The sequence below is a fragment of the Halichoerus grypus genome, chromosome 10 (genome assembly GCF_964656455.1).
Source record: "Halichoerus grypus chromosome 10, mHalGry1.hap1.1, whole genome shotgun sequence".
NCBI classification, from domain to species: domain Eukaryota; kingdom Metazoa; phylum Chordata; class Mammalia; order Carnivora; family Phocidae; genus Halichoerus; species Halichoerus grypus.
This window is the reverse complement of record NC_135721.1, coordinates 111558754-111580762: the sequence shown is the minus strand read 5'-3', so window position 1 is coordinate 111580762 and position 22009 is coordinate 111558754. Positions and strand designations below refer to the sequence as shown.

The 22009-nt window shown below is 51.8% G+C and overlaps 2 protein-coding genes across 3 annotated transcripts in view; both read right to left on the bottom strand.

The window, feature by feature from the left end:
* COMMD7 (COMM domain containing 7) overlaps positions 1-22009 on the bottom strand; it is a 71836-nt gene that overhangs the window by 6432 nt on the left and 43395 nt on the right. The window contains exon 8 of one of the 2 annotated variants that reach the window (XM_078057049.1): positions 17573-17668. The exons of the other annotated variant lie outside the window; for it this stretch is intronic. Within the exon in view, the coding sequence (XP_077913175.1) occupies positions 17651-17668 (18 nt within the window). The 3' untranslated portion in view covers positions 17573-17650. Of the gene's footprint in view, positions 1-17572; positions 17669-22009 lie in introns of those variants that run through there. 2 annotated transcript variants of the gene reach the window in all.
* LOC118536438 (uncharacterized protein C20orf203) lies at positions 4846-9943 on the bottom strand. Its single transcript, XM_036093200.2, is given in 5 exon segments — positions 4846-9084; positions 9086-9196; positions 9198-9245; positions 9247-9296; positions 9889-9943. Coding segments are annotated over 5 exon segments (381 nt in total). The 3' UTR covers positions 4846-8967.

Genomic DNA, 22009 nt, shown 5'->3' with positions numbered 1-22009 from the left:
ATGACCTGAGCCGAAGGCAGACGCTTAACCAACTGAGCCACCCAGGTGCCCCTGGATATGTGTTTTCAAGTCTCTTGGGTAAATAGCTAGGAGTGGAATTGCTGGGTCATATGGTAATGCTGTGTTTAACCTTTTTTTTTTTAAGATTTTATTTATTTACTTGAGAGAGAGAGCGCGCGCACAAGCGAGAGCACAAGCAGGGGGAGCAGCAGAGGGAGAGGGAGAAGCAGGCTCCCCACTGAATAGGGAGCCCAATGGGGGGCTGGATCTTATGACCCTTAGATCATGACCTGAGCCGAAGGCAGCTGCCCAGCCAACTGAGCCACCCAGGCGCCCCTGCGTTTAACCTTTTGAGGAACTACCAGTCTGTTTGCCAAAACAATTGTACCATTTTACATGTCACCACAGGGCCCGAGGGCCACAGTTTCTCTACATCGTCTCCAACCTTGTTATTATCTGTCTTTTTGATGAAAGCCATCCTAGTGGGTATGAAGTAATAGCTCATGTGATTTTGATTTGCATTTCCCTGATGACTAATAATGTTTAACATCTTTCATGTGCCGTTGGCTCTTTGCGTATCTTCTTCGGAGAAATGTCTACTCAGATCCTTTGCCCATTTAAAAAATTGGGTCATTTGTGACTTTATTATTAAATTATTGAGGTAGGATTTGAACCCAAGTCCCGCTCTACTGTCAAGCAATAGATCCTGCCCACACAGTCATGCACCCCGGCCTCCCTGTCAAGGCGATCTGGAAGCACCCCCCTCCCTGGAGTCCTGCCTACCCTCTGGGCAAGCGAGGGCCAGCACAGCCGCTGCAGAAGCCAGCCCAGCTGGGGCCAGGCCCGCAACAGGTGTCCAGAGAGTGTCCGTGGATGGACACGGAGGGTCGGACACACGAGTCCATCTTCAGGAATCGGTGAACCAAAGGGGAAGAAAACACACCCAGAACAAAAAGTCCACACTGCAGAGGGAGGAAATGGCCGAGCCCTGCTCCAGGAGTTGGAGATAAAGCCCCGTGGCCAAGAAGCCTCCCTGGCAACTCCTTCTTGGTGGCTGTGACCTATCAGCCTGTTTTTATGTGACTGACTGTTGGCCTGTGCGAGGCTGGGAAGGGGAGGCCCAGCGAGATTAGCAGGGAACTGGAGAGCATATCTGTCCGGAGGGGGGCCGGCAGCGGATCCGTAGGGGCCACAGCTAGTCAGAGCAGAACAGGGCCCCAGGGGGATGGGGCCCTGCCGCGCATGCTGCCCTGGCCCCAGAAACCCACTGCTTCATCACGAAGAGCACCTGAATCCCCAACACCCAGCTCTGGAATCCAGCGGCCTGGGTTTGAATCCCAGCCTTACCATCTCCTTGCTGGGTGATGGGGGCAATTCCTATCCCTCTCTGAGTCTCGGTTCCCCTCTGAGCATCTCCTGTAAGAATGAAGATAACGAGACCATAACATAGCCTCTCGGTGGGCGAGGCTGCTGCGGGGGAGGCAGAGGATGGCGGGGCTCTTCAGCTGGGCGCCCGCAGGCCCTAGCCTCAGAGCTGGGAGACTGTCACCCCGTGACATGGGAGCCAGAGACTCTGCCACGAACACGGCCGCACAGCCACCTGCAGGAAGCTTCACCCTCAGACAGACCTCCAGCCTCACCGACCCAGCCGCACGGTGAAGGCAGGCAGGGCGGGGTCGTGTGTGTCGCCCCTCACTCCCGCAGCCCGAGTTCAAATCCCACTCACAAGCTGCAAACTGTGGGGAAGGCCTCTCTGTGCCTCTGTTTACCACTGAAGAATGAAGATGACAACCGCGTTTACTCTACAGAACGGCTGGGAAGATTAAACGGGTATGGGGCGCCTGGGTGGCTCAGATGGTTAAGCATCTGCCTCGGCTCAGGTCATGATCCCAGGGTCCTGGGATCGAGCCCCATGTCTGGCTCCTGGCTCAGCGGGGAGCCTGCTTCTCCCTCTGCCTCTCCCCCTGCTCGTGCTCTCTCTCTCTATATATATATCTCTGTGTCTCGAATGAATAAATAAAATCTTTAAAAAAAAAAGATTAAATGGGTCGATGCAGTAAAATATGCATTAAAGTCTCAGCTTTATTCTTTCTTTTTTTTTTTTTTAAAGATTTTATTTATTCATTTGAGACACAGAGATAGAGAGAGAGAGAGAGAGCATGAGGAGGGGGAGAGGCAGAGGGAGAGGGAGAAGCAGGCTCCCTGCTGAGCCAGGAGCCCGATGTGGGGCTCGATCCCAGGACCCTGGGATCATGACCTGAGCCAAAGGCAGACGCTTAACTATCTGGGCCACCCAGGCGCCCCGCTTTATTCTTTCTTAATTAATTTTTTAAGTAGTCTCTACACCCCATGTGGGGCTCGAACTCATGACCCCGAGATCAAGAGTCAGATGCTCCTACTGACTGAGCCAGCCAGGTGCCCCAAAGTCTCAGCTTTAAAATAAAGGTTCGGGGCACCTGGGTGGTTCAGTTGGTTAAGCATCTGCCTTCAGCTCAGATCATGATCCCGGGGTCCTGGGATTGAACCCCACGTCAGGCTCCCTGCTCAGCAGGGGAGTCTGTTTCTCCCTCTCCCTCTGTGCTCCCTCTCTCTCTCTCTCAAATAAATAAATAAAAACTTTAAAAAAATAAAATAAAGGTTAGAGGGGTGCCTGTCGGTTAAGTGTCCGACTCTAGACCTCAGCTCAGGTCTTGGTCTCAGGGTCGTGAGTTCAAGCCCCACGTTGGGCTCCATGCTGGTGTGGAGTCTACTAGATAGATAGGTAGGTAGATAGATAGATAGATAGATAGATAGATAGATAGATAGATAGATAGATGATAGATAGATAGATACATAGATAGATAGATAAGATAAAGGTTAGAGCATCCTCCATGTCCTTCCAACTTATTTGGCCCCCATATCCCCTTCGTGTCCTCCAGGGTCCCCAAGGTTCCTCTAGCTTTCTTATGTGGAGGAGGGTGAGGCTTTCAGCCATTTTGGCATTTCCCAAAGTGAGTTCCACAGCCCTCTAAACTCACGAGATGTTGGGGCGCCTGGGTGGCTCAGCCAGTTAAGCAGCTGCCTTCGGCTCAGGTCATGGTCCAAGGGTCCTGGATTGAGTCCCACATCGGGCTCCCTGCTCAGCGGGGAGCCTGCTTCTCCCTCTCCCTGCCTCTCTGCCTACTTGTTCTCTCCCTCTCTATGTCAAATAAATAAGTAAAATCTTTAAAAAAATAAATAAATAAAATAAACTCACAAGATGCTTTTTGAAAAGATAATTGAAAGGCACCTCCCCGTCAGACAGGCCTGGCTGCCATTGCCCTTCAGCCTCGCACACGCATGGACCCGAGATGCCCTGCAGTGAGGAAACCCAGCAGATGTTCATGTTGGTGTTTTCCCACATTTATTTGACCACGAATGCCCTTTTCTGCCCAATATCAATTTAGCATCTTCCTGGAAAAACACTGATGTCAAGGTCATTTCTAGCTCAGTTTCCACCTCACAGAAAAGACAGAAGGTTTTCTAAAGATCACCATCCCTGCGCTTGAGAAGTCCCTTCCAGGTTTTCAAGCACGGTGGCGCTGGCCCGCAGGAGAGCGCCACCCAGCCATATGTTCTCAGTCCTGCTCCCCGGTCCGGGAGGATCGGAGTGTGAAGGCCCCTTGGGGACGCCCAGCAAGGACGGACCCAGCTCCCTTCCACCTGCTACAGCAGCCTCGGCTCTTACAGACCACACGCAACGCCCAGACATTGTCAGGACAGAAGGCGGCATCTTCCAGGAGCCTTCTAGAAAAAGGAGTTGCCAAAAAGAAGCCTCTGGGGGTTGGGCAAGCCCTGCCTCAGGAAGGGAGAGGTGTCTCAGGCTCCAGAGTCTCCTGGCACCTATGCGGGACACCCTGGTGACCACCAGGCCCCACTAGCAGGGACAGCACCACTTGCAAATCATCTCTTCCATCTCTCTGTAAATGTTCCAGCAAGTCTAACATTTGGCAACCAAAGTACATATCCCAGACGGCCGTGTGAACACAGGACAAGCGCCAAAGTTTGTCTCCCTATAGGGTTTGGAAAATGAGATTGCTCAGCGAGTATGTGGAGGAGAGTGACGTTTACTGAGCACCTACCACAGACTGTGCATTGTGTCAGAAGCTCTATCTTTACCATGAGATCTCAGTTCTGATAACAGCCCCATTTTATAGATGGGGAAACTGAGGCTCGCAGTGGTGAGGTAACATACCCAGGGACACAGCAGAGCTGGGAGTCACCCCCAGCCTGGTTTTGCCTCCATGGTCCCAGCACTCCCCACTCCACGGTGCCGTTCTGCTGGGATGTATCCCTGGCTGGCATTGCTCCAAGACCCTGGTCCATGCCTCCATCCCAGAGCCCCCTTCTCATTACTAACCCAGGTTCTCAGGGCCTGGGGTGTGAGGAAGGGAACCGGAGGGGAAACTGATGTAGTCTGGCCCCTAAGGGTCTGGCCCACATAGTGGAATCTGGTTATTTTAGCCCCCACCAATCTGATCATCCCTGGGGGGCAGGCAGGTTGATAAATCAGTTTTCTGAGCCTGCCAAGCTGAAGGCCAGCCACCAGCCTGAGGTGACCCTGTCAGCGTGAAGACCCCCAGGAACCCAGCCTAAGCTGGCACCTGAGCTAAGCCCCCCCTCTTTTTTTAAAGATTTTATTTATTTGACAGAGAGAGACAGCGAGAGAGGGAACACAAGCAAGGGGAGTGGGAGAGGGAGAAGCAGGCTTCCCGCTGAGCAGGGAGCCCGATGCAGCGCTCGATCCTAGGACCCTGGGATCATGACCTGAGCCGAAGGCAGACGCGTAACGACTGAGCCACCCAGGTGCCCCTGAGCTAAGCCCCTTATCTTTGTGTCACTGTTGCCCACTCCTGGCTGTAGCCTCCTCCCCTGCATCCTGCTCCAGCCCCCCACTCAGCTTGCAGGGTGCTGGCACTCAGCCTGTTGGCGGGGGCATGGGGAGACATCACACGAACCTTTTGGAAACCCCTTTCCCCTCCCCTCTCCTGACTCCCCAGAATTCCTGGGCAGCAGCGTGGCTGTGAGCTGGGAGGTAGGGGAGAGTCTCTCTCTCATGGGCAGGCCCCAGCTCTGTCTGCACAGCTGCAGGGAAGGAAGGCCCCACCTGAGCTCCCGGCACCCTGAAACAGCCACCCAGCTGCGCCCTTCCTCCTGCCCATCATGGGAAGGGCCACTGGAGAGGGGGAGGAGCAGTGTCCAGAGCTCTCCCACTGCTCGCACTGCTCCCCAAGCCATCTGAGAGGCAGGCCTCCCGCTCTCTGTCCTCTGTGGGGCCAGACTGCAGGGAAGAGTGACTTGCCCAAGGCCACGAGGCCAGGCAGCAAAGGGCATCACTCCTGGGTCTGGCAGACTCCAGAGTTGGGGTCGTTTCTCCCAGTACAGTGCAGTGGTCAGGGGGTGTGGGTTCTGGAGTGAGACCGCTGGACTCAGGTCCTGGCTCCTCAACCTGCTCACCAGGTCACCTGGGGGCTGGTTACATAACCTCTCTGTGCCTCAGTATCCTCATCTGTACAGTGCTGTCAGGGAATCCCTACGTTTGAGCAGCCTTGGGTGAGTGACAACCTGCCAGTGCTTCAGTTTACTCTGACTTAAAACGGAGAGCTTGATACACATCCAGCAAGGGCTGGTATGAAGATTAAAAAAAGACAACCATGTATCTAGAGCTTTCTGCCAGGTGGTGTCATGGGGCCTGCTGATTGTTTGCTGGTGTTATGGTCAAAGTGCTATCATCCAGACCAGCTCTGGAAGGATACACAAGAAACGGTCTCAGAGGGCACCTCTGGGGAGGAAAAGTGGGTGGTGGGGGACCCTAACTTGCTCTTATATGTTGTTTTATACGTTCAGAATTTTGTATTACATACATGTGATATTACTATTACCAAAGTGGGTTACATAACTGTCATACAAAGGTGCTCCCTGGGGCCCCTGGGTGGCTCAGTTGGTTAAGCAACTGCCTTTGCTCAGGTCATGATCCTGGAGTCCCGGGATCGAGTCCCACATCGGGCTCCCTGCTCAGCGGGGAGCTGCTTCTCCCTCTGATCCTCCCCCTCTCATGCTCTCTGTCTCCCATTCTCTCTCTCAGATAAATAAAATCTTTAAAAAACAAAAACAAAAAACCAAAAAAACAAAGGTGCTCCCTTGTCATGACACACGGTCTCATGCTGGCCAGAGACCCCATCCGCTAGTCCTGGCTCCCCCACCCCTCCGTAGCCACACCCGGGCCTTGTCCAGGCCCTGTCTTCCAGCCCACTCCATGTCTCCCAGCAAGACCCCAGCGCGACCTTAAGAGCCAGGAGGCATCTCCTTCTGAGCTCAGGCGTGTGACAGGGGGCCAGCCGAGTCTCCATCCCTCATCTGCCCACTGGCTCACTTGTAAGTGAGGTGACCACACTGCCCCACAGGGTAGCTGTAAGGACTAACGTGACGTACTAGAGGAAGGCCTGGCTGGCTGTCAGTGGAGTATGTGACTTGATCTCAAGGTCATGAGTTCAAGCCCCATGTTGGGCATAGAGCTTACCTAAAAAAACGGAGGTATAGATGCCTGGGTGGCTCAGTCAGTTAAGCATCTGCCTTCGGCTCAGGTCATGGTCCCAGGGTTCCGAGATCAAGTCCCACATTGGGCTCCCTGCGTGGTGGGGAGTCTGCTTCTGCCTCTGCCCTTACCCTCTGCTCGTGCTCTCTCTGGCTCTCTCTCTCAAATAAATAAAAAATCTTTTTTTAGGGCGCCTGGGTGGCTCAGTTGGTTAAGCGACTGCCTTCGGCTCAGGTCATGATCCTGGAGTCCCGGGATCGAGTCCCACATCGGGCTCCCTGCTCGGCGGGGAGTCTGCTTCTCCCTCTGACCCTCTTCCCTCTCGTGCTCTCTATCTCTCATTCTCTCTCTCTCAAATAAATAAATAAAAATCTTTTTAAAAAAATCTTTTTTTAAAAAATGAGGTATTAGAGTCTAGGTACAAATCCCTGCTTCCTGTCCTCTGAAAGGGCAAAATGATGTTGAAGGGAAGCTGCCTCCTCCTCTGAGCTCATCTCCCCCACGAGCCTCTCCCACCCTGCAGGTGGACTGCAAACCTCCCAAGGCAACAGGCCTCCCGGCCTTTGCACTTGCCGGTCCCTTCCCTCATCTCCCTGACGTTGGCTTCTTCCCATCACTCAGTTTCTCCCAAGTGTCACCTCCTCACAGAGGCCCTCCTAGACCACCCCGTCTAAAGTGGCCCCCCCTGTTTGTTTTCTGCATTGTACTTACCATTACCTGAAATTGAGAATTTTTTTTTTAAGGTTTTATTTATTTATTTGACAGGGAGAGAGAGAAAACACAAGACAGCATGAGCAGGGGGAGCGAGAGAGGGAGAGGGAGAAGCAGGCTCCCCAGCTGAGCAAAGAGCCTGACGCAGGGCTCGATCCTCGGACCCCAGGATTATGACCTCAGCTAAGGCAGATGCTTCACTGACTGAGCCACTCAGGTGCCCCTGAAATTGTGTTTTTTAAATAAACTTTTTTGGGGGGAATTTTAGATTCACAGAAAAATTGCAAAGACAGTACAGAGGGTTCCCGTATACACCTCATCCAGTCTTCTTCATGTCACATCGTCACCTAACCTGACCATGGTACATGTGTCAAAACTAAGAAATTAACCCTGGCACATCACCATTAACTAAACTGCAGACTTTGTTCAGATAAAATTGTACTTTCCTTTATTTATTTACTTGTTTTCAACTGCCTCCCCCACTGGAAGGAAAACTCTGAGAAGCAGAGAGGTTGCCATACTTACTCACCAAGTCCCTCCTACCTGGCAATAAATATTGATCGGTAAAAGGAGGGGAAATATTGGCAAAAGCAGCCAATGATTACTAAGGACTCCCTCCATCATGCACTGTTCTGAGTGCGCTAAACATTGTAAATCATTTAATCCTCAGGACAGCCCAAGAGGTAGCTACTAATTATGGGGAAACTGAGGCACAGCAGAGTTTGGTGGCAGGCCGAGGCCACACAGGTTAGTACCAGAGTGGACGGACTCCAGGGCTTCCCTCCATACCAGAATAAAGGCCAGTCCTTCCGTGTCCTTAGTCCACACCAGAGCCGGGGGGCCAGCACCCTTCTGTGGGCAGGACACTGAGGCCCCAGGGCAGCTGATTTGCCTGAAGCCACAGGACGGACTGGGGTGCAGGGCTGGGATGGAACCCGAGCCTCCTGCCTCCAGCTGGCTGCCCTGAGGCGGTGAGTCCCCGGCTCCGCCCGGACGGGTGTGAGGCACCGCTCCCAGGGCCACCACCGGCCCCACCCTGCTGCTGGGAAGCAGAGGGCAGCCGGTTCGGCTCCAGTCTGTGGGCTCTCTGCTGTGCACCCCCACTTCCCAGAGGGGCGCTGAGATGCCCCACCACCTCCCTTTGCCCATAGCCTTAGCCTGGGCCTCCATGATCTGACCCCTGGGGAGGAGGGGGTGGAGGAGGGGTCCTCTCCATCCTCGAGGAGGCCGCCTTCTGGGGTGGGGGCTAGCTGCGCTCTGGGACGGGGAGGGAAAGGAAGAAATGGTCGTCCCTGTCTGGATGGGGGCGGGGAGAACGGAGCAACAGGGAGGATTATTAGGCTTTTCCCAACACCCTGGGACCAGCTGGAGAGGTGTCGGGCACCTCCCAAAGGGAAAAGCCGTTCTGGAGCCGGTGGGCAGGACCGAGGCCGGCCGCCCCCATGCAGCCTGGGTTCCGCCCAGCGCCAGCCGGGCGCAGACTCCAAGCCCTAATAATGTTTGCTGGATGCTTTGAATACAAGCGGCAGTGCCCAGAATCTCCTTGAGGTTTCAGCCAGGCGTGCCCGCCCCATCCCCCCTTCTGGGGAGCAGAATAAGTGGAGGGGGGCATGTGACAGGGGACACCATGAGGTGGTGGCAGCCTCCGTGAGAAAGGCAGGCTGCTCCACCCAGAGCTGGGGGTAGGGGCGCCTTGTGCGCGGCTAATTAAACAGCGACTGTGCTGAATCGGGGCAAGGTTGCTGCTTGCTAATTAAAGGTGCGGGCGGCTTGCCCGGCAAGGAGGGAAGGCAGGAACAGCTCTGGAACCATGTCAAGAGGCCAGGCCGGCAAGGACAGCACTGGCTCTGGGCATTTCTTCCATCCGCGGGCCCTCCCAGCCGGGCCCGACGGCCCCCTCCCCACTTCCCTATCTCTCCTACCCACCTTGCCGGAGCCTGGGGCCTCGGACTTCCCCCTCCTCACCAACCCAAATTGCTTCCCTGATAAGGGCCTGCGCGTTGGGGAGGAGGAGCCTGCTGGTGCCCAAGGTCTGGGCTGGTGGGTGGGCATCATTTCGAACCTCTGAGGTATACTTCCTTTCACCCTACTCCCAAGAACCCCGAGTTGAGGAAATGAGCTCCATCAAGATGGGAGGTTGGCTGGTGTGAACGAGGCCCCACGTGCCCCAGTGTGTGTGAGAGAGAAAGACAGAGATGGAGAGACAGTGTTCCTTTCTGGTCTCAGCACACAAATCTAGAAAAGAGAAGACAAGAAGCAAGGATGTCTGGTCCTCAGAGGTTCCTATATAGTGACAACGAGGTCACCGACTGCCTGTCCCTGCCCCGCATCTGCTCAGGGCAGGGCGTGGCTCCGTGGCTAAGAGCTCCCAGTCCCAGCCCCACCACTTGCCAACTGTGTGGCCTTGGGCAAGGTAGCTAATGGCTCTGCGCTTTGGGTTCCTCATCTGCAAAGCTGAGGATGGTCGCTGAGGGGACCAAGAGAGATAATCCAGGTGAGGCACTTAGCGCAATGTCTGGTCCACAGAACAGGCCCCGAAAATATCAGCCGTTATTATGTGAAAACTCGGGGGACTCGGGTAGGTGTGGCCCAGTGCCCACCTCTCTTCCAGGTGACCTCCTTACCGACAGCACAGGTGCAGCCCTCTCGGGATAATTCTATCGGACACAGGGAGAGCATGTCACCCTTCCTGCCAGGGCTCTCGTATCCTCTCTGACCCCCATAGCCTTTTTGAGGGAAGTAGAAGAGTCAAGAAGCAAACAAAATGGATGCTCAGAAAGCTAAGTGACCTGCCCGAAGTCATAAAGCTCAGAAAGGGGCAGAGATGGCCCTGGTCCCTTGAGTGGGAGAAGATGGGCTCACGGTTCCCATGGTAACATCTGTTGAGCTTCTACTGGATGCCAAGTCCTGAACCAGCCAGAGGGACCTAGGGGAACTGGACACTCACTCTGCCTTCAAGAGGACCCGGTCTGGAAGGAAGGAAAACACACCAATAATAGGAATGCAAGGCAAAGGTGGCAGGCATCCAAGCTGGTGCTCCAGTGCCCTCCATGCAAGGGGCTGAGAGTTGCTGCTTTGACTTGGAGCTCGATTTGAAAGCTAAGGTTGTGCTTCTCTTGGGAGGGTAAAATCAGCATTGGGGGAGCCTGGAAAGGCTGACAGGGCCCCTCTGGTGCTCCCAGGAGAAGCCTTCACAAAGGGGGTCAGATACTCTGCTCTGGGAAGTGCCTATGGTGCCTGCTTCTGAGGTTTGGGGTCTGTCACTTGAGGTATCTGGCAGTCCCAGATGGTGTGGTTTCAGACACTACACTGTCCAGGACCCACAGCAAGAATCCATCCATGTCCTAAAGGCGCTGTAATGGGTCCCGTCCAGGTGGCCAGTCACTCACCAGTCACTGCCATGCAATGCAGTAGGGGAAGGATGCAGTGCCCATAAGGGGCCCAGAGACAGTAGAAACCTTTCCAGGCTGAGAAAGTCAAGGCCTTTGGCCCTGACGCTGGACACCTGGACCTTAGACAGCCAACCCAAAGCAGGCAAGAATGAGTGCAAGGTCACTGGTCTTGGGGTTGACGTCTCCATCTTCCCTCCTCAGAGATCAGGACTCAGCCAGAGGAACGGGGCAAAGGGCCCAGGCAGGTCTAGCCACAAGGAAGCCTGTGCAAGCAAAGCTAGCAGCTTCTTAAAAACACACCTGGCCTCAGCCTCCCCAGGGCCCCCTGCGCCCTAGCTGGGCCAAATGCTGGTCTGGGGCGCCCTCTGGTGGCCACATGGGGCAGTGGCAGACGCAGCCCCGGGTTTAAGGGTGGGTGGTCAGACTTGGAGACATCAGAGTGGACCGCCTCTCCCACTGCACAGATAGGAAAACCAAGGCCTGGGGCTATGGGGGATGGAGAAGGGAGTTACATGCCCAAGGTCATGCAAGTAACCTGCCCAAGTCAGTAGCGAAGCCCAGAACAGAACCCAGACCTCCTTCTGCACCAGCGGCTGCTCTTGGTGGGTCTCAAAGCATCCCCACCAGGGGAGGGAAGACTGAGTGTCCAGGAGGCTCACTCCCCAGTGACCATAGACAACTGGATGGTAGGCAGCTGAGCAGCTATGTGATGGGGTACATAGCACTTCTCTCTGGCCTTGGGTTCCTCACTTCTAAAGCCTGGAGCTACTGGCAAGGGCCATGGGGACTGGGGTCCCTCTCATACACTGCTAATAGTGAGGCTAGAACCAGCCAGCCTTTCAGGAAATCCTAAAATGAACCTTCCTACAGCGAGTATTGGGTATCATACTAATGGTGAAAGACTGGGTGCTTTCCCCCTGAGATCAGGAACAAGATAATTATGTCCACTCTTGCTACTTCTATTCAACATTGTACTGGAAGTTCCAGCCAGGGCACTCAGACAAGGAAAAAAAAAAAAAAGCATCCAGATTGCAAAGAAAAAAGTACAACTATCTCTATTTTCAGATGGCATGATCTTGTAAATAGAAAATCCTAAAGAATCCACGCACAAAAAGTTAGAACTAATAAATGAGTTCAGCAAGGATGCAGGATACAAGATGAATATACAAAAGTCAATTGTTTCTCTGTGTACTTTGCAATGAACACTTCAAAAATGTAATTAAGAAACTAATTTCGTTTACCCTGCAATCAAAGAGGATAAAACACTTAAAAATAATTTAACAAAAGAAGCATAAAATTTATACTCTAAAAATTACAAAATATTGTTGGAAGAAATTAAAGAAGACCTAAATACATGGAAAAACATCTCTGAAGACCCAATATTATTAAGATAGCAAGACTCCCAAAATTGGTCTTCAGATTCAACACCATCCCCAACAAAATTCCAACTTGCTTCTTTGCAGAAACTGACAAGCTGATCTTAAAATTCTTATGGAACCTCAAGTGACCCCAAACAGCCAAAACAATATTCAAAAAAGAAGAACATTGTTGGAGGACCCAGAGAAAGCTTTCTATAAAGTTACAGTAGTAAAACAGTGTGGGACTGGCATAGGGATAGGCATATAGATTAATGGAATGGAATCCGAGTCCAAAAATAAGCCCTCACACTTACAGTCAATTGATCTTCAACAAGAGTGCCCAGACAGTTCAGTGGGGAAAGGACAGGCTTTTCAACACATGGTGTTGGGGCAATTAGATACCGACGTGCAAAAAAAAGGAGGCTGGGCACCTTCCTCACACCACACACAAAAAATTAACTCAAAATGGATCATAGACCCAAATATAAGCATTAAAACTATAAGACCCTTAGAAGAAAGCATAGGCCTAAATTTTCATGACTTGGATCAGTCAATAATAAGACACAAAAGCATAGAAAAGACCAAAAAAAAAAAAAACCAACCAGGCAAATTGGACATCATCAAAATAATAAAATTCTGTGTTACAAAGGACATTGTTAAGAAAGTGGAAAGACAGGGTGCCTGGCGGGCTCAGTGGGTGGGCCGTGTGACTCTTGATCTCGGGGTTGTGAGTTTGAGCCCCATTTTGGGTGTAGAGGGTACTTAAAATAAGACCTAAAAAAAAAAAAAGAAAGAAAGAAAGTAAAAGAACATAGAATGGGAGAAAATATTTGCAAACCATATATCTGATAAGGAACTGTAACCAGAATATATAAAGAACTCTTACAACTCAATGATAAAAGACAAATAACCAAATTTAAAAATGGGCAAATGATCTGAATAAACATTGATCCAAAGGAGATATACATATGGTCCATAAGCTCATGAAAAGATGCCCAAAATCACTAGCCATCAGGGAAATGTAAATCAAAACCATGAGATGCTACTTTGCACACACTAGGTTTGCTATCATCAAAAAAGACAGTGTTGGCAAGGATGTGGAGAAGTCAGAACCCTTCCACACTACTGGTAGGAATGTAAATAGAGCAGCCACCTTGAAAAACAGTCTGGGAGTTCCTCAAAAGATTAAATAGAATTACCATGTGACCCAGCAGTTCCATACCTGGGAGGCATAGATCTAAGAGAAATTAAAACATATATTTACCCCAAAATTTACATGAATGTTCACAGATGCATTATTCATAATAGCCAAGAAAGTAGAAACAACCCAAATGCCCATCAACTGATGAATGGATAAATAAAATGTGGTCTATCTACACACAGAAATATTATTCAGCAACAAAAAGGAATTAAATACTGGGGCGCCTGGGTGGCTCAGTCAGTTAAGTGTCTGCCTTCGGCTCAGGTCGTGATCCCGGGGTCCTGGGATGGAGTCCCAAATCCTCTGGCTCCTTGCTCAGCAGGGAGTCTACTTCTCCCTCTCCCTCCACCCCCTGCTCATGCTTTCTCTCTTTCTCTCAAATAAAAACAGAATTAAATACTGATACAATCTGTGACATGGATAAACCCTGAAAACATATGCTAAGTGAGAGAAGACAGTCAGAAGAGACCACACATTGTATGATTTCATTTATATGAAAAGTCCATAATGGGCAAACCTATACAGACAGAAAACAGACTCTTTTAGAGCAGTGGTTGCATAGAGCTGGGAGGAGGCCACTGGGGAGAGATGGGTTTGGGGTTCTTTATGGGATGCTGAAAATGTCCTAAAATTGATTGTGGTGATGATCGCACAACTCTGACTATACTAAAAACTAATGAATTGTATGCTTTAAATGGGTGAATTGTATGGCAAGTGAGTCATATCTCAATAAAGCTGTTTAAAAAAAAATGGGGCGCCTGGGTGGCTCAGTCATTGAGCGTCTGCCTTTGGCTCAGGTCATGATCCCAGGGTCCTGGGATCGAGCCCCGCATCGAGCCCCGCATCGGGCTCCCATGCTGAGCGGGAAGCCTGCTTCTCCCTCTCCCACTCCCCCTTGCTTGTGTTCCCTCTCTCGCTGTCTCTCTCTCTGTCAAATAAATAAATAAAATCTTAAAATAAATAAATAAATAAATAAAAGCGTCTGCCTTTGGCTCAGGCCCTAATCTCAGGGTCCTGGGATTAAGCCCCCTGCCCCTGTTGTCGGGCTTCCTGCTGAGCAGGAAGTCTGCTTCTCCTCTCCCTCTGCCCCTCCCCCCTGCACCCCCCCCCATGCTCTTTCTCTCTCAAATAAATAAAATTTTTAAGAATAAAGGGTCCTGGGATCGAGCCCCACATCGGTCTCGCTGCTCAGCGGGAAGCCTGCTTCTCCCTCTCCCACTCCCCCTGCTTGTGTTCCTGCTCTCGTTATCTGTCTCTGTCAAATAAATAAATAAAATCTTAAAAAAAAAGAAGAAAAAAGAAATTAATTAATTTAAAAAATACTGTTCTTTGGATCCATGACTCTACTTCTAGAAATTTCTTCTAGGAATTACTCAAGTGCATAAAAACATATGTATAAAGATTTCCATCACAGTACTGCTTATAATAGCAAAAGTGTGAGAATAACCTAAGTGCCCATTAGTAGGGGAACCAGTCAGTTATGTTCAACCCTGGGATGGAACCACGGAATCATTAAAAAAAGATTAAAAATGAGAGTCACATTTACTAACATGGACAAGGCCTATGATACACTGCCAAGTTAAAAAAATAAATCTATAAATTAAAAGGGACTTAAAAGACATATTTTTTTAGACAAAATTATAGTATCTAGGGATTCACACTGGGTGATAACTAGCAAGAAAATGAAGACCTTAAAAGTCACCGCAACAGTGGGGCGCCTGGCTGGCTCAGTTGGTGGACTATGATTCTTGATCTCTGGGTCCTGAGTTCAAGCCCCATGTTGGGCATAGAGCTTACTTTAAAAAAAGAAAAAAAGGGGGGGCACCTGGCTGGCTCAGTCAGTAGAGCATGTGACTCTTGATCTCAGGGTCATGAGCTCAAGCCCCATGTTGGGAGTAGAGATTATTTTAAAAACAAAAAAGTCAGGAACACGGTAACTTTTTGTGGGGAGTCTAGGGGAGGGGGCACACCGCAGCCTAGGGTGGCTGGCAGAGTTCTTCACTGGGCAGTGGATCCAAATGAACAATTATTTTATATGGTCTTTCTGTGTCATATTTTGTTAACAAAAAAGTTAAAAATCAAGTTTACTCATTTCAATTTTTAAAGCAAGTATCATAAGATTCCATTCTTGTGAAAACAATTGATCTCTATATGTGTATATGCACAAAAACCCCTGGAAGTTTGGGATTTGGGGTGTTCTTAATTTATATATTTATGAATTTTTGCTTTTTTTTCTGCAGTGAACAAGAAATGCTTTTACAGCCAGAAAAAAACAAGCTATGTGTCTGTTTTGGGGCATCCCCTTGGAGCTCTGACATTGTTTGGGCAGGATGGTGGACCCTGAGGCACGGGGAGATGGCACAGGGCCACGTTCAGGACAAGTCCAAGATTCATCGTCTGCTCAGCCCCCCAGGCTTTAGCCAAATCTCCAAGGCCCAGCCTCCACGGCAGCTTCCGAGACTCAGCGGTTGCACCCCGTGCTCCAGACACTGGGAATGTGGTTCTGGCCTGGCAAACCTGATGCAGGTCACTGTGCTCCCGTCCACACAAGCCTCCCAGGGCAGGCCAGAGGGAGAAGCCCTGGGCAAGGGGCAGGGTCTCACCCTGGCTGGCTTTGCTACTAGCAGCACAAAACCCCATGATAATGAGCTGATGAGCCCCACTTGCTAGGTGGGTTACGTGGTTGGTTTATGGAACCATCCCGATGACCTGAAGCCATGGGTGTGATCATCTTCAGAGTACAGATGGGCACACTGAGGTCCAGGGAGCCTAGGTGACTGCGTCCGGGTGCTGGGAAGCCCAGGTGCCTGGGGCACGCACTGCAGCTGAAGCTGGACTTCGCATGCACAGCTTCAGGGGCTTCTCCCAGGAATCCAGGAGGGTGGCTGCCCTCATTTTGCGGATAAGGACGCTGAGGCTGAGACAGGGAAGTCACCTGTCCATGTCCCACAGCGACTATGTGGCAGGGCCAGGAGTGGAGCCAGAGACACTCAGCAGTTCCACCAGGTGGCCCCTCCCAGCTGCGAGAGGCCATGGGCATGTTCCCCCCTCCGTGGACTGGCTCCTGGTAAAGTTACTAGTTACTGCACTACAACCTTGGGAGTGTGCAGCTCTCCAGAGAGCAGCTCTCCAGAGCAGCGGGCCTGCCTCCCAGCAGAGCCCCCCCAGCTAGAGCGTGTGCCTTCCCGGCAGGGAAAAGGACCCTGAGTGACAGAGCCAAGGGCAAAATGCCAGGGACAACTGCCGGGGCCTCAGGGGATCTGTAACCTTCCATGGCCTCCTCAGGTAGCCCCAGCCCAAGATTATCCCAGGCCCCTCCAATAGTCAGGTGGTCAGCCAGCTCATGGCAGAAAGTTCATCATGGACAGAGGGCCGGGCCACTGGCAATGTGAGTGGCTGCTTCTTCGGGTCCCCACCACCTGCCAGGCACCAGCTAGGCTATGCAATCTGGCACCAAGCCTCACAAAGCCCTTTCAATACATCATATCTGCCTCACTTTACAGAAGAGGCAATGGGGTTCAGAGAGGTAGAGTGACTTGTCCAAAGTCACACAGCCAGGATGTCTCAGAGGTTCCTGGTGGCCAACTTCAACCAAGGAAGGACAGAGGAAGGGATCATCCAGTACCCTTCAGAGGGAGGGAAAGGACCCACTATGGAGGGGAGGTGGGCAGAAGGGAGGGCCCACCTCCTGAGCCCTGACTCTCTGGACATAACTTATTCATCAATCCACTTGTTCTCTGCTTATGCATTCATGGACCCTCTCCACATGCCAGTGTCTTTGCTGGGCACTGAGGACTCAGGTAAACCAGGCCCATCTGTGCTCTCACAGAGCTCATGGCCTAGCAGAACAGAAAGGGAAACTGAGGCAGGAAGAGGCCACCACTTGCCTGGGTGTACTAATATTTACTGAGGGCCTACTGTGGGCCACGCCCAGTGCTGGGAACTGAGGGCAGCACATGAATGAGAAGCACAAGGCTCCTCCCCTCCTGAAGCATAAATTCTGGTTGTATCCAGCCCCAAACCTCCAGAAACCCTGCCTGCATGATCCTTGAGCCCTGAACACAACGGGAAATTTCTCTAGGGGTTCTCCAGAGTCCTCCTTGGGCCTGGTTCTGGGCTGCTGAGCAGGGATCCAGAAAGGGCAGGGAAACGCAACTAGTGCCTTCCCTAGGAACAAAATCAAAGCCCTGGGCAGGCCAGAGCTGTTCAGAGGGGTCTGCAGTCATCCACTCTGGACAACTGGAAGGCCAACAAGGGTCACCCATTCAGGGTGTAGCCACAAACTCCTGGGGCTGGGGACACAATGACTCTCACCGAGTGGAGGCCACTTGGCCAAGGCCACCCAGGCCTACCACACCTTTGTTCCTCTGCTCCCCCTGACAGCAATCCTGGCTCAGAGGCAGCGTTATGGCATTCGGTCCCAGCAGCTCCAGCATCAGGTCCATTTCATAGCCTAGGAAAGGGGAGAAACGGGGCAGTGGAAGGATCACCCAAGATCACACCAGCTCATGGCACAGGCAAAATGTGAACCAGGGACTGTCAGTCTTCTTCACCAGCTCACACGCCAGGCTGCCACCCACAAGGATGGGCACATTTACAGCCATGCTGGTAATGCTGGATGGCTCTCCAATGGGGGCACTGCATGAGCTGCGGGCACAGAGGGAAGCTCCTTTCCTAAGCCCCCCTGCTTGGTTTTTGTTTTTGTGTTTCCAAATGCCAGACTTTTGCTGTCACCTGAGCTGTTCAAATGAGGGGCCCCTCACAGTGTGAATGACAGAGAGGATCCCCCAGAACTGCTCCATCTCAGCAGCCAAAAACCTGGATTTATATTTTTAAGTGGAATTTTAAATATTCGGGGGGTTTTCTGAGAGAGAGAGAGAGAGAAAGCACGAGAGAGCTGAGAGAGCGTGCAAGCGCAGGCAGGGAGGGGCAGAAGGAGAGAGAGAATCTTAAGCAGGTTCCACGCCCAGCGTGGAGCCCGATGCAGGGCTTGATCTCACGACCCTGAGATCATGACCTGAGCAGAAACCAAGAGTCGGACACTCAACCAACTGTGCCACCCAGGCGCTGCTAAGTGCAATTTTAAAAACTGCCAAATCCCCTTGGTAAAAAAAGAGAGTCAAACTAGGAGAATGAAAAAAAAAAAAATAGGAGAATGGCTAAATAAATTATTAAGACAATATTATAAAGCCATTAAATAACTTTAAAGAAAATTTTAACATGGTGAGAAAATAGTCACCATATAATGTAAGGTGGGGGGAGGGGAAGCCAGCTCTAGAGTATTATGACAATTAAAATATATACTTATATGCATACGTATGATCCATACAGAAGAACAGGACTGGAGAGAAATACGACAAAATAGCAATGACAGTAATCTCTGGGCAGTGAGATGACAGATGACTTTCATTTTCTCCTTTGCACCTTTTTGTAGTTTCCAAATTTTACAATGAGTATGAATCGCTTTTCTAATTAGACATAAAACAGAAAGGCAGAGGACGGGTTGCCCTTGTCCAGGCTCATCCCCTCTACCTCCACCCACCCTCCACACAGAGCTGGGTGGCCTCTGGGCTCTGTCCTCACTGACCAGTCCAGCACCGGCCACAGCTGAGGGACCCTGGCCAGGCCACTGGCGCTGAGGACAGCCAGCACAGAGGTCGTGGGATTCACCGGCCATCTCTGCCTGTGGAGGAACCAGCAAGGGGACACTGCCCTGCCTGGGCCCTTCAGAAGGGTCAATGGCAAGCTGTAAATTTCCTGGCCAGGGACACTGGGATTTGGTGCTCTCCGGGGCTGAGAATCAAAACATTCATTATCTGCTGTATGAGGGAAGTCATCTTCTTTGTTCCTTGCATTTCTTGCAGAGCTGCTGAGTGCAGCAGGAAGGCTGGAGGAGAGCTGACCTTTGTCATCCTCCCACCGTGGGCTCAGGCAGGCTCTCGGCTTCCCCGCATGGGACTGGAGCGCCTGGCCCTTCTGACCTCCAGGCTCGGGGTTTCTTCTAACCTGAGGGGTGAAACCCAGGGGTGCTGGCCTGCGTTCATTCACCCTCCTGGGTTACTGTGCTCCGGGAACCACTCAGCTCCGCCTTCTGCCCTGTCTCCTCCTGCACCACCCCATTCTCACCCACAGGGGCTGGACTGAGGCAGAGTTGCCAGAGAAGGGCCTCCCTGCTCTCTGGAGCTGTGGATTTGGGCAGGTTCCAAGAATGGTGCCCTCACTTCCTTCCAGCTGAGATCCTAGCCGCCCCCTCCCTGCCCTGGAAGCTTCCGCCCTCCTCCTGGGCTATTTTAGCAATCAGGTCACCCGTTGGCTCACTCTGAGCTTTCGGTCACTTAAAACCCACAGGCCCTTTTCACAGAAATGGTGCTATCTCTTCCTCTTCCAGATGCTGCCAGAGTCAGGGTCCTCAGGGGGAAAACAGCATGAGGTGATGGCCTGGTGGTCCTCCTGCAGCAGGGGGCCCTGCTCAGGAGCTGAGGCCATGAGTTATTTCCATTCCCACTGCGGCCAGTGTCTGGCATGAAGAGGGAGCTGGTCACAAGGATGTTCAGGTGGCTGAATACCCATGTGGCCCCATGCTGTACCTCACTGGCGCTGGACACAGAGCCCGCCCTCTGGTCCTCACAGGCTCTAGGCAGGGAGCCAATCCCCACTTAGCGGGGAATTGAGTGACCTCCGAAGGTCATCGTGTGGTAAGCAGCCAGGATGCAAGGGACCCTGGGGTGCCCCAGCAAAGCCCAAACCCACCTCGGCTACACTGACACTTCCCAAGGGCCTGGCACGCATGGCCACTGACCCAGGTGCCAAATGAGGTTTTTTTTTTTTTTTAAGATTTTTTTTTTATTTATTCATTTGAGACAGAGAGATACAGAGAGAGAGAGCATGAGCAGGAGGAGAGGCAGAGGGAGAGGGAGAAGCAGACTCCCCCCCACCCACGGCTGAGCCAGGAGCCTGACGTGGGGCTCGATCCCAGAACCCAGAGATCATGACCTGAGCCGAAGGCAGACACTCCACCATCTGAGCCACCCAGGCTCCATGCCAAATGAGTTCTTGTGATGAAGCCTGGGGAGGCTTCACACCCCTGGTCCTACTGACACAGCAGGTTCCCAAAACCCCACGAAAAACCCAAAGCCCAAAGCCCCTCTCTTATAGCCCATGTGTGTTTTGCTCAGAGCCGCTGAGGACGCTGATCACCTGCTCCAGCTAAACCCTGGCTCGCAGCGTGTGGAGGCCTCTGGCTGAAGACCCCTCCCACAGCTCCAGGCTGAGGAACGTGGGCCTGTTCCCATCCTTCCCTCCCCAAGGCATCTGACTGACCGCAGGCTCTTCCTGGCCAGCCCGGCGTCAGGTGCTGGACCAAGAACCCTGGGGGACCCGGGGAAGAAAGACAGCAAACATGAGAAAGATTGCAGCTATGGGGGGCATTGAGAGCAGCGGGGAGTCACAGGCCCTGCCTGCCTGAGGCTGGGAAGAGCCTGGTGCGGTCCAGGAACAGACAGAGGCCGGAGTGGGGCTGCGGCAGCACATGCAGCAGGAATAAAACACAAGCCACGCAGGGAACTGGCAATTTTCGAGTAGTCACAGTAAAAAAGTAAAAAGAAGTGAGATTAATTTTAATAATGTATTTTATTTAACCCAATATATAAAAAAATTATCATTTCAACATATAATCAATATAAAATTATTAATGAGGTATTTTACACCCTCTTTTGGACTATAGCTTCGAGAGCCAATGTGTATTTTATTTTTTAAATTTATTTATATATTTTTAAAAAGATTTTATTTATTTATTTGACAGAGAGAGACACAGCGAGAGAGAGGGAACACAAGCAGGGGGAGTGGGAGAGGGAGAAGTGGGCTTCCCGCCTATCAGGGAGCCTGATGCGGGGCTCGATCCCAGGACCCTGGGATCATGACCTGAGCCGAAGGCAGATGCTTAATGACGGAGCCACCCAGGCGCCCCTTATTTTATTTTTTTAAAGATTTTATTTATTTATTATTAGAGAGACAGAGAGAGAGCACAAGCAGGAGGAGGGGCAGAGGGCGAGGGAGAAGCAGGCTCCCCCTGAGCGCAGAGCCGGATGCAACACGAGGCTTGATGTGGGGCTCGATCCCAGGACCCTGAGATCATGACGTGAGCCGAAGGAGGGCGCTTAACTGACTGAGCCACCCAGGCGCCCTTGCCAGCGTGTATTTTATATGGACAAGCAACATCTCAATTTGGACCGGCCACATTTCAAGTGCTCAGCAGCCCCATATGGCCAGGGCCACTGGTGGGGACAGCACAGCTGGGCTACAGGGTGTTGAGTGGAGGGGAAGTGTGAGATGAAGTCAGAGAGGTGGGCAGGGGTCACGTTGGGTTTTATTCTGAGAGGTCTGAGAAGCCACGGGAGGGCATGAAGCAGGGGTGCGATGTGATCCATTGTTGTCTTTAGAGCCTGATCTGGCCACGTGGAATGCTTCAGAGCGGATGAGATTGGCTGCCCAGAAAGATGCGCAAGGTCAGGGCCAAAGGTGGCCTGTGCCTTGGTGAGGGCAGCCACAGGGAGCTTCAGGGAGCACAGAAGAGGCCACGGAGAGGCTCGAGACAGGGAGACAGGCCTTGCCATCTGCCTTTTTTTCTCCCTCTCTGCCAAAATTCTTCCCGAGTAACCCTGTCTCAGCAGTTGCCTCCCTTCCAGGAAGAGATATGCATGGTTGCTTCTTAACAAAGCCTAAAGAAACTCAACCAGAAACATTGTGCCCAGGGCCCAGAATTGAAACGGCTGCCACTTTCTGTATCTCATAGAAT